This window comes from Terrapene carolina, unplaced genomic scaffold, assembly GCF_002925995.2.
Source record: "Terrapene carolina triunguis isolate 2854851 unplaced genomic scaffold, T_m_triunguis-2.0 Scaffold142, whole genome shotgun sequence".
NCBI classification, from domain to species: domain Eukaryota; kingdom Metazoa; phylum Chordata; order Testudines; family Emydidae; genus Terrapene; species Terrapene triunguis.
In genome coordinates, this window is record NW_020664493.1 from 859,435 (window position 1) to 872,323 (window position 12,889).

Here is a 12,889-nt window from a genome sequence, read left to right on the forward strand (position 1 = left end):
TTGGGAGACTTGAATCAAAGGGCCAAATCAGACTTCGCATATGGAGTGCAACTCCACTGAATGCACTGACTGCATAACCCAGGTCTGAATTTGACCTATATGCAGTATTTCAGATCAAAACTGGAATCTTATAAGCACAATTATAACTTTATAAGCATAAAGCAGAATAAGTTGCTAAAAGGGTATTCTTAAAAAAAATAAAAAAATTCAAATTTGCCCTGCACTGAAATTTTTCTTTGTTGTGTTTCCTGACTGTTGAGTGATTAAAGCACAGGTTAGCTCTCCATCCATAACTTGCACTTTTGGTATAAGGTTTATTTGGTGCTTTTGTTCCACAGTGTATTCCTGAGGGCATTCTGTGCCAAAAAATTAAAAATTCTGCACACAATATTTTAAAATTCTGCAAAAATCTGCTAATTTTATTTGTCAAATAAATGTGGAGGCTCCAGCTCGGCATTGGGGAGCACAGGCCACTGGCTGCACAAAGGTGGGAGATCACTGTGCAGCTCCCCCTCTCCCCTGGGACATGGACTCAGCAGTGAGGCTGCTCCCAACCCTGACACAGTGCAAGGACCTGGCCTGCCCCAGACACACTCCAGGACCCTGCCCCTCCATGCCAGGTGCACCGGGGTGGGCAGGCAGGCTCAGCCCGGCAGTATCCAAGTGTGGCAGGATCCAGGTGTGGGTTGAGAAGGTTCTGTGTGGGGCAATCTGGGTGCGGGTGGCTCAGTGGGGGATCTGGGTGTGGGGGGATCTGGATGCACAGGGGCTTGTTGGGGGGTTCTGGGTGCAACAGTAATGGGACTCTGCAGGGGATTCCAAATGCTGGGGAGTGGGGCTCAGTGGGGTGCGGATCCAGGTGCAGCTGGTTGAGGCTTGGTGGGGTGGGGATCCAGGTGTGGGTGGCTTGTTGGGGTAGTCCAGGTGCAGGGGGAGTGGGGTTCGTCAGGGGGGTTCTGTGTGCGGGGGCGGTGAGGCTTAGCAGGAGAGTCTAGGTACGAGGGGGCCTGGATGCATGGGGGTTGGGTGGATGGGGGAGCAGCTCCCTGTACAGGGATCCCTCCCCCTGCAGCTGAGGAGCAATGGGTGCAGGAAGCAGGGGGAGAGTTTGCAGAGCTTTCTGCAGCCTGGGGAGAAATCTGGAGGTGGGTCTGACACAGCCCTGGATGCCGTGCAGGGGAAGAGGAAGTCCCGTCCTGCCCAGCCGGGACTAGCAGCTGAGCCCAGCGCAGGGTAGGAGCCACCAGCCATGTCTTCCCCAGTCCTGCCCTCTGCCCCACAGTGATTTACCTCTCTGCCGGCTACCCAAAATATACTGCTGGGGAGGGTCACATGACCGCTGTTGTGGCTTTCCTTTGCTTCCCAATCAGAAAGTCATTTTTCTGTGGGGAAGCAAAGAAATGTGCAAGGGACATGAATACTGTGCGTGCACAGTGGCGCAGAATTCCCCCAGGCGTAATAGTGGCTAAAGCCAAGCCTTATCTGAATTTCCCGATCATTTTCTCACCACTTGGATTGCTTTCTTTATCGTCAAATAAATAAGATCATTATAACTTGTCTGACTCTTTCCACAGGCTTGCAATCCTAAATATACAGACTACGACAAGACAGGTTCAATATGCGCCAGCGAGAATATCAATAACACGCTGACTCGATACCGATGGCTGGTTAGTGCCCCTACTGGTCCTGACGGTGTGACCAGTCCCATGAGAGAGGTTGACTTTGATACATTCTTCACTTCCTCCAAGATAATCACACTGGACTCCATTTACTTTCAAGCTGGCTCTCGGGTCCAGTGTGCAGCTCGTGCTGTAAATTCGGATGGGAATGAAGGCCTAGAGCTCATGAGTCCTATTGTAACAATAAGCACCGAGGAGGGTAATGTATCCGTTAACTATAGCAAAACTTGCATACCACACAAAAAATGACTTTCTCTCTTACTTTATCAGCTTACATGTCATCTTTAATGTCATAATCTTGCCTGTTCTCTAGTCATTTATGGAGCCTTCAAAAATTAATAAAACCTGAACTTCTAAGGTAAAAAACAAGCACGAAATAAACTTTTATTGGCAGGGCTGCAGGGGGAGATGGGGAGAGATGCAGAAAAACCTTTTAGAACTTCTCTACACATCATAAAGAAGTTATAAAAAGTACAAACACATTTCTCCCCTTTGAACACCTTTAAATAATCTTCCACGTGACAAATCAGGCTTTCCTATTTTAAAAGTCAAATAAAAATTTAGGGTCATCCCAGAAATCAAAGGGGTTTTTTTTTATGTTACATGTGATAGTTGTCAAACAATCAAAACAGAATTCCAAAGCGTTGCACTGTATAAATCCTATGTGAGATTATGACAATTCTTTGTCACCCCTGCTCTCTTTGCTGCTACAGTAACTTTTTTATTTTGTGTAATATACCATTTATAATAGACAAGATATTAAATCGTTCATTCTGTGAAAAGTCCTAGCCTCTTTAATCTCATATGGGACCCTTTCCAAACCCCTAATCATTTTAGTTGCCCTTCTCTGAACCTTTTCTAGTGCCAGTATATGTTTTTTGAGATGAGGAGACCACATCTGTACGCAGTATTCAAGATGTGGGCATACCATCGATCTATCTAAGGGCAATAAGATATTCTCCATCTTATTCTCTATCCCCTTTTTAATGATTCCTAACATCCTGTTTGCTTTTTTGACCGCCTCTGCACACTGCGTGGACATCTTCAGAGAACTATCCACGATGACTCCAAGATCTTTTTCCTGATTTGTTGTAGCTAAGTTAGCCCCCATCATATTATATGTATAGTTGGGGTTATTTTTCCCAATGTACATTACTTTACATTTATCCACATTAAATTTCATTTGCCATTTTGTTGCCCAATCACTTAGTTTTGTGAGATCGTTTTGAAGTTCTTCACAGTCTGCTTTGGTCTTAACTATCTTGAGCAGTTTAGTATCATCTGCAAACTTTGCCACCTCACTTTTTACCCCTTTCTCCAGATCATTTATGAATAAGTTGAACAGGATTGGTCCTAGGACTGACCCTTGGGTAACACCACTAGGTACCCTTCTCCATTCTGAGAATTTACCATTAATTCCTACCCTTTGTTCCCTGTCTTTTAACCCGTTCTCAATCCATGAAAGGACCTTCCCTTTTATCCCATGACAACTTAATTTACTTAAGAGCCTTTGGTGAGGGACCTTGTCAAAGGCTTTCTGGAAATCTAAGTACACTATGTCCACTGGATCCCCCTTGTCCACATGTTTGTTGACCCCTTCAAAGAACTCTAATAGATAGTAAGACACGATTTCCCTTTACAGAAACCATGTTGACTTTTGCCCAACAATTTATGTTCTTCTATGTGTCTGACAATTTTATTCTTTACTATTGTTTCAACTAATTTGCCCGGTACCGACGTTAGACTTACCGGTCTGTAATTGCCAGGATCACCTCTAGAGCCCTTTTTAAATATTGGTGTTACATTCGCTATCTTCCAGTCGTTGAGTACAGAAGCCGATTTAAAGGACAGGTTACAAACGCTAGTTAATAGTTCCGCAATTTCACATTTGAGTTCTTTGAGAACTCTTGGGTGAATGCCATCTGGTCCCGGTGACTTGTTAATGTTAAGTTTATCAATTAATTCCAAAACCTCCTCTAGTGACACTTCAGTCTGTGACAGTTCCTCAGATTTGTCACCTACAAAAGCCGGCTCAGGTTTGGGAATCTCCCTAACGGCCTCAGCCGTGAAGACTGAAGCAAAGAATTCGTTTAGTTTCTCCGCAATGACTTTATTGTCTTTAAGCGCTCCTTTTCTATCTCGATCATCGAGGGGCCCCACTGGTTGTTTAGCAGGCTTCCTGCTTCTGATGTACTTAAAAAACATTTTGTTATTACCTTTTGAGTTTTTGGCTAGCCGTTCTTCAAACTCCTCTTTGGCTTTTCTTATTACATTTTTACACTTAATTTGGCAGTGTTTATGCTCCTTTCTATTTACCTCGCTAGGATTTGACTTCCACTTTTTACATGGTTCTTTTACATGGTTGTTAAAGCCACGGTGGCTCTTTTTTAGTTCTTTTACTGTGTTTCTTAATTTGGGGTATATATTTAAGTTGGGCCTCTATTATGGTGTCTTTAAAAAGTGCCCATGCAGCTTGCAGGGATTTCACTTTAGTCACTGTACCTTTTAATTTCTGTTTAATTAACCCCCTCATTTTTGCATAGTTCCCCTTTTTTAAATTAAATGCCACAGTGTTGGGCTGTTGAGATGTTCTTCCCACCACAGGGATGTTAAATGTTATTATATTATGGTCACTATTTCCAAGCAGTCCTGTTATAGTTACCTCTTGGACCAGCTCCTGTGCTCCACTCAGGACTAAATCTAGAGTTGCCTCTCCCCTTGTTAATTTCCGTACCAGTTGCTCCAAGAAGCAGTCATTTAAAGTATCGAGAAATTTTGTCTCTGCATTTTGTCCTGAGGTGACATGTTCCCAGTCAATATGGGGATAATTGAAATCCCCCATTATTATTGAGTTCTTAATTTTGATAGCATCTCTAATTTCCCTTAGCATTTCATCATCACTATCACTGTCCTGGTCAGGTTGTCGATAATAGATCCCTAATGTTATATTCTTATTAAAGCACGAAATTACCATCTATAGAGATTCTATGAAACATGTGGATTCACTTAAGATTTTTACTTTATTTGAAAAAGAAACGTAAGATTAGTGCAAAGCAGAGTCAAATGTTGTTCTGGACACAAAGTGAAGTTGCTTTTCCCTTTTCCATTAGGTCTTTGCCAGCCCCGGGTGCCAGGTGTGGTTGGAGCAGAGCCATTCTCGGCCAAGCTGCGCTACACTGGCCCGGAAGATCCAGACTATGCTAATCTCATCAAACTGACCATCACAATGCCTCATATTGATGGTATGTAAAAATTTCATCTATAGGTCAGAGTGCACATCATCTTCATTTTATTTTAGCAAATGTCTTAAGTAGCCAAAAGCACAATGTAATCTCGTAGTGTTTACAACAGTGGAGAAATGTCATGAATGTGTAATTTGAACCTGCGATAGTACAATATGTCATAGTGAAATATGTGTAAGGAGATGAGTCATCCCTCAACTAGAGCCTGATTAAACCACATGGACTGAAGAGTCACTCCTGTGCTAGGCTCTAGCCAATCCACAGTCCAGAAACTGACCTGTGACTCTCGGGGCAGGTATATAGGCCTTACAGGAGGAACAGCAGCTCAGTCTGCTCAGTGGCACTCTGGAGCTTGGAACCTTTCCCTGCCTGATGATGGCAACAGACTCCACAAGCCTTAACCTGCTCTTGCTCCAGCCCTGTTCCTAGTGCTGCTCCAGCCTTGCTCTCACTCCGACCTTGTTCCAACCCCACACTGGACTCCTTATTCTGGCTCTTGACTCCCTGGCTCTGACCAGTAGGCATAACTGCCACAGCTCCAATCACTAGGCCCGACTATGCTCATCATAGTTTCTGACAGTTAGAGCAGACTGACCTCCATTGGGCTCAGTGACCAAGATGGATCTCCTATGTTGGCAGGTGCTCTCTACAATTGAAATGAAATCTCTAGACTCCTCTGCCACGGAGATGACAGAACTAGTTCGAGATCTCGAGAACTAAGTGGCCCAGCTACAATTGGAAAGTGCCTTCCTGCGCTCACACCTCCCAGCAGTCCCAGGCCCCCCCTAACATCATCAGCCACGACAGCCCGAGATCTAAGTCCAAAGATCCTGCTTCCAGAGAGATTTGATGGGAACCATCAAAAGTTTTGTTTGGGGGAGGGAGGGATGCAATCATTGTTGCCTACGGTTCCTGTTACACCTAGCAATGTACATGAAAAAACAAACCAAGAGAGGTGTCATCAGCAGTTTATTAACAGGAAGCACTGGATTAGGCATCGCCAATCCTGGAGCAGGACTTTGATGAATTCATTTGTGTCTTTTCATTCATGTTTGATGACCCAAACCGTACCCACTCCACTGAAGTTGCCCTGCAGTCACTCAAACAAGATCCCCGTTCTGTTGCAGCCTACACCACCTGTTTCCATCACTGGTAACTGACATGGCTTGGAACAAAGCAGTGCAGATTTACCTTTTCTGTCTAGGCCCGAATGATGAGATTAAAGATAAGCTGGCCCAGGTAGATCCCCACTTGCATTGCTCCCCAACATCAAGTTGTGTATCCAAATTGACTGTTCGAGTAATGCCAGGAAAGAAGAAAGGTACACACTTGGCCACTGCCTAGCCCGGACCTATTCCTGCCACACACACATCCCTAGGCAGTCGTCAGACCCAAACCCATGCAGGTAGACATGACATGAAGGTGCCTCTCAGATCAAAAGAAGGAATATCATTGTCTGAAAGGCCTCTGCCTGTTCTGTGGGGAATGAGGCCACTTTGCCACCAGGTTTCCCCTCAAGTCCTGTTCTGTGGCTAGTCTGAGAAAATGAGCAAGTTCAGCCTCGTTAGAAGAGACACAGGCAGATGAACCAACAGGATCGGGTTCCCTGACCAGACCCCTTCTGCTACCTACGTGTATCCTAACCATCGTGGACAATGGCCAATCCCACCTTCAGATGACGCTCCGACTTTGGGCCCTCTATACACCTGAAGCGAGCAGCACCCAGCTTGTGCGGATAGACTCCAGAGGCTCTGGCAATTTCATGGACACTGGGTCCATCACCTACTAGTGCAAAGGAAACTCGCCCCCATCTTGGTGGAGGCAATTGATGGCAGCTTGCTATCCTCAGGCCCAGTTTTGCTATCCTCAGGCCCAGACTGACCCCCTCTGAACTGTAATTCAAACCACCAGGAAACCCTGCAGTTTAACCTGATTGATTCAGCCCACTTCCCAATCATGCCTGGTATCCTCTGACTCTCCCTCCACAATCCAGGCATTTTTTGGAGAGCACACAACATTCGGTTTGAGTCTGATTATTGTCAGCATCAGTGCCTAGTCCAACCTAGTGTCGAGGACATTAGACGTAATCTGAGGAAGTCCTCAATTTTTTGCACACAGCAGGCTCCAAGTAAGGATAACTTACCAATTCCCACAAAATACATGGACTTTGAGGATGTATTCAATAAAAGAAATACTGCTGTTCTGCACCCACATAGGCCCTACTACTGCCCCATAGATCTCTAGCCAGGGGCCAAAATTCCCTTTGGGTGAATTTACCCTAAGAACTCAGGGCCCAATGGGAGTACTTAGATGAAAATCTAGCAAAAAATTTTATCAGTCCCTTTGCATCTCCTGTCGGGGCCCCAATCTTGTTTGTCAAAAAAAAGGATGGCACCCTGTACTTCTGCATAGACTATCAAGCACTGAACAGTATCACCATCAAAAATAAAATATCCCTTGCCATTGATCAGTGAACTACTGGAGAGGGTCAGCTCAGCAAACATTTTTACTAAACTTGACCTACGCTGCACCTATAACCTGATCCGCATCTGAGAGGACAATGAATGGAAAACAGCTTTTCGTACTCAATATGGATGTTTTGAGTAACTTGTCATTCCTTTTGGTCTCTGTAATGCCCCTTCCACATTCCAGCACTTGGTTAATGATATCTTCGGGGATGTTCTGGACCAGTTTATCATTCTCTACCTAGATGACGTTCTTATTTTTTTCAGAGAACCAAACCTTGCATGACCAGTGTGGCTAGTTAGTACTTGAACACCTTCAAACCAAGTCTGTATGGGAAGCCTGAGAAATGTAAGTTTGATCACACCTCTGTGGACTTCTTGGGTTATACCATTTCTCCCAACAGAATAAGTATGGATCCCAAAAAAGTCTCTGCAGTTTTGACCTGGGTGACACACAAAAGCATCCAAGATATCCAGTACTTCCTAGGGTTCACCAGTTTCTATAGATGATTCATCCATTGATTCTCGCAAGTGGTGTTCCCATCTAAACCCTTTGTCATCAAAACAGATGCCTCCAATTACACGATCGGGGCAACAATATCTCAGCAACATGGGCCCCCAAATGACCTCCACTTTTGTGCCTTCTATTCTACAAAATTGATACTCGAGGAACAAAATTAAGAAATCTACTATAAGGAAATACTGCCCATCAAGGCTGCATTTCAGGAGTGTCACCACTATTTAGAAAGTGCAGGCTTTCCAGTCCAGGTGTTCACAAATCATAAAAACCTAGAACATCTCCGAACTGCCACAGCCCTGAACCAGCGTCAGATACATAGATCCCTCTTCTTTTCTAGATTCAGCTTCACCCTGGTCTGCCAGACCGGAACCCGAAATGAGAGAGACGATGCATTATCCCATAAGGGGGAGTACCTAGATAATTTTGCCTTGCCATTTTGTAAACATACTGGCCAACACCAATCTTTCGGCCCTTGTAAAATCCTCATGCCCAGTGATGTGCTTGTGGTGACATGGATGTCAGCCAATTTTGACCCAAACTTCTCTGTCAGAAACGAGGTACTTTGGTACAAGGATCACATTTATGTCCCTGAAGGACCACCTTGTCTAGCAATGCTCCAGCTATGCCATGATTCCACTCTGGCAGGCCACTTCAGGTACGGGTAGACAGCAAAGCTGATCTCTCACAACTTGGTAGCCAAAACTATTCTCCTCTGTCAAGTCTTCCAGTGCTTCCAGTGAGGTGTGCAGCTGGACGAAGACCCCTTGCCCCCATACCAAACCTCTAGGTGCCCTGATCCTGCTTCCAACCCCACCCAACCATGAGCATCTTATCTCAAAGGACATCATCACTGATGTCCCCACTTCTCAGGGCTGCATAGCTATACTGGTCATTGTTGACCTTCTTACCCAAATGGCGCACTTTGTGCCTTGTCAAAAGATACCCACTGCAGAAATGACAGCTCACTGAATTTTTGACTACGTCTTCAAGCTCCATGGGTCACCAACAGACATTATTCCTGATCACGGGCTACAGTTTTTCTCCCACTTTCGGAGAGAATTGTTCAAACTCCTGGAAGTCACCCTACACATTTCCTCTGCCAGATGGAGGGACAAACAGAAAAGATAAACCAAAATCTAGAACAATAACTTTGTTGCTTCATCAACTACCAGCAAGATGACTGGTTCCAGTTCTTGCCTTTTGCCAAATTTGCTTACAGTAACTCCACTCACAGATCAACCTGCCAAAGACCCTTCTATGCCAGTTATAGCTTCCACCTCCAATTTCATCAGTCTGTACTGCGGTCCTCCCATGTCCCTGTGGCTTCTGATTTGGTTCAATACCTCCACCATATTCAAGAAAAATTAAAATCACACTTAAACTCAGCCAAGGAGGACTACAAATGAAACGCTGACCTTCATTGACAGGGCCATCCTCTCATGGCAGTCAGAGACAGAGGATGGCTCTCAACTCAACACTTGGATCCTCCCGACCCTCAAGGAAACTAGACCACCATTACCTTGGCCCATTCCAGATGATTCAACAAATTAACCCCATGGCCTTCAGACTCCAGCTACTATGTACCATGAAGATACATCCAGTACTCCATACTTCCTTGTTAAAGAAATATGTGAACAACTCCTTTCCTTGATGCACACAACTACCTCCACTCCCCGTCATGGCTCAGGGACAGGAAGAACATGTGGTGAGGCAGATCCTGGACTCTAAGCTCCTCCGAGGATGACTGCTGTGCCTCATGGAATTGGAAGGGTGTGGCCCACCGAATGGTTCATGGGAACCAGCCAGTAACATACATGTACCTGACCTCCTTCGTGAATTCCATCAATCACACCCCGACAAGTGGGGTCTAAAGCACCCGGGGCAGGGGTGGGAGGGTAATGTAAGGTGATGAGTCATCCCTGAAGTAGACCCTGATTAAGCCACATGGATTGTTCAGTCATTCCTGTTCTAGGCTTCAGCCAATCCACAAGACAGGAACTGGTCTGGTGACTCTCAGGGCAGGTATATAAGCCTCACAGGAGGAACAGCAGCTCAGTCTCGTAAATGGCACTCCAGGGCTTGGAACCTGCCCCTGCCTGATAGTGGCAACAGATTCCACAAGCCTTAGCCTGCTCCAGCCCTTTTCCTAGGCCTGCTGCAGCCTTGCTCTCACTCTGGCCTCGTTCCAAGCCCGTGGCAGACTCCTGATTCCAGCTCTGACCCACCCGGCTCCGAGCACTAAACCTGACCGCCATGGCTCCAACCACTAGGCCTGACCATCCCCATCACAGTTTCTGACAAGATGTTTTCTTTTCCTCGTGTTCTTCGATGTGAAAAGTAAATGGTTCTAAATTATTTGCATAGTTTGCACAAATTGGCCTAATCTATCCTTAATATAACTCCTTTGAAGTTTATGAAGTTACACCAGGGATGAATTTATCATGTTGAATATTAAGTGTTATGCGGTGGGGGGGTGGGAGGGAATGAAATCTCCTGGATACCTAAGCACTGCTTATTGAATGCCTTTCAGAAAACAGAGATTGATTTGAGCTCAGAAGTTCCTTATGTTACACGGAAGTGTCACTCTAGTAGAATGGGCATCTAAACATTCTGGCAACAGCCATTGGTGAACTAGTTTTTAAATTTAGCTTGAGTGTAGAATGGTTAGAGCAGACAGCTAGAATTCTTTTCCCAGTCTTGCTGCCAGCCTTGGACAAGTTACTTACCCTAAATATACCTCAGTTTATCCATGTGCAAGCTGGGTATAATCATATTTACCAATTTCACAGAGGTTTTAGGAGACTTTAATGAATGTTTTTAAAGCATTTTAATGAATGGTGAGGGATGCAGTAGAAATTGATTTGCTGGGTTGATTAGGAAATCAGTTAATTAGCCAATAAGTAAACAAAATTTAAAAAGCAAGAAAACTGCATCACAAAATGCACTTTGTGCTTTTATCTTAACAGCTATAGCTCAGTTTTAATTATTTTATGATGAATCTTAATAATGTGCAATTAATGCATTATAACATAATTTATCCGGAATAACATCTTATAATGAGATCTCGGATAAAATTGGGAAAGCACATAGGTGACTTAGGAGCCAACATCTCATTTTTAAAAGTGACTTAGGCACCTGGTTTTACCCAAGGTCTCATATTACAAAGATGTCATTATTTTCCAACATTCTGCTACACAGATGCAAAGGACATCATTTTTGTTTACATTTGTTTACATTGATTAGTGGGGTTCTTCTGTATGTTCAAAGCAGGGTCTAATATACCTGATATAATGTGTTAGGTGACTGGCAAATTTTGGCAGAACTGAATGTTAAAATGTAGTTACGGTGCCACCAGTTACACATATGTCTTCTAGGCATGTTACCTGTTATCTCCACAAGAGAGCTGTCCAACTTTGAGCTAACCCTCAGCCCTGATGGAACTAGGGTGGGAAATCATAAATGCTCCAACCTGTTGGATTACACAGAAGTGAAGACTCACCATGGTTTTTTGACTGATGCTACCAAAAATCCAGATGTGATTGGAGAGACCATTCCCTACCAACACAGTGTATCAATCAGGGGTCCCAGTACTTTACGCTTCTACCGAAATCTGAACCTGGAGGCCTGTTTATGGGAGTTTGTCAGCTATTATGACATGTCTGAGCTCCTCACTGATTGTGGAGGCACCATTGGGACAGATGGACAGGTACCAAATTTTTACTTCTTATCTATATAGTGGTCTCAAAATGAACTAATCCAGTTCAGTAATTTCCCCTGTGATTTACATATGCTCTAAGACTAAGTGGCTTAAGAACTGCATTTAGTTAAGAATGAAAGCCTTTTCTTTCATAACCATCCGTAGGCCTGTCCTGTACCTGATTATTTCATAACACTATCAATAGCCACTAAATACCAGTAAACATAATGGGTGAAATCCTGGCCCCAGTTAAGCTAATGGCAAAACTCACATTGACTTCAGCGTAGCCAGGTTTTCATCCAATACATTTACATTTTTTACATTTGAACGTGTAGTAAAAGCATCCCACTCCAGTCCTACTTTGGAGTGGAGCCCTTCTGAAAAACTTGTGGTTTTAATCAAGTGATTGTTAGCCCATTTCTAGTACAGATTGTGAAGTACTGCGATATTTAGATGTAGACAAAATACAATCACCTTAAAGTAACATTAAAGAGGAAGGCGTGGAGGCTGATCCCATATGCTGATGGCAATTTCCTGTGCTGCCATGTGGGGGGCTTAGATTTAGCTGTCAGTGCTTGTCTCTTTCTCTCTGGAGCAGCAAGAGTTGTGAGTTCAGACAGCCCACGGAAGAGAGTGTGCTTCATATCACTCAACAGAAAACCCCTCAGGCAAGAAGGAAAGAGAGACTGCCAGTTTTACATGTCATATAGTGGTTGTCATATAGAGCTCTGGAAATGGAGTGCGGGTTAAAGCAGGGGAATTAGGTTTCCATCAGGGAAAGAATTTCTACAAGTCTATGCCAATATTGTGAAGGAGGCAAACGGGGCTTGTATTTCTTCTGCCACTGTGACAGCAAAGTCACCTCCCAGAACTTTTCTGTACAATAAATTGCTTCATAAGCCCATACTGCCTCCACTCAACCCCAGAATAGAGCGCCACTGGCTGTGAGGAGTTATCTTTTTATTTCACAGAGAAGGTTATATCTTGGAATAGTCTCAGAGGCTTAGAACAGGACCAAAACCACAACACCATCCTTCCTTTCATTGTAACTCCTCTCTAGGATAATGCTACAGAATGCAACCAGAACCTCCAAGAGGTACATTCCACTGGAACCCTGACACTATTAGCAAGAAGGGGGAGGCTAGTGAGTATGGGATGCAAAACTTGCACAGCAGGTGGAGCTAGACTGCAGAATACGTTCCCAGAAGATAAGAATGATTACAGACCCCACCGCTTTCAGAGCTAAATACTAACTAATGTCTTCAGCTCTGCTTTCCCCCAGTCTC

General features: G+C 44.3%; 1 protein-coding gene across 1 annotated transcript in view; it reads left to right on the forward strand.

Moving 5' to 3' along the window:
- LOC113406856 (FRAS1-related extracellular matrix protein 2-like) overlaps nt 1-12,889 on the forward strand; it is a 206,255-nt gene that overhangs the window by 164,288 nt on the left and 29,078 nt on the right. Inside the window, exons 14-16 of the mRNA XM_026653647.2 lie at nt 1,575-1,878; nt 4,790-4,921; nt 11,281-11,612. Of these exons, the coding sequence (XP_026509432.1) occupies nt 1,575-1,878; nt 4,790-4,921; nt 11,281-11,612 (768 nt within the window). The remainder of the gene's footprint in view (nt 1-1,574; nt 1,879-4,789; nt 4,922-11,280; nt 11,613-12,889) is intronic.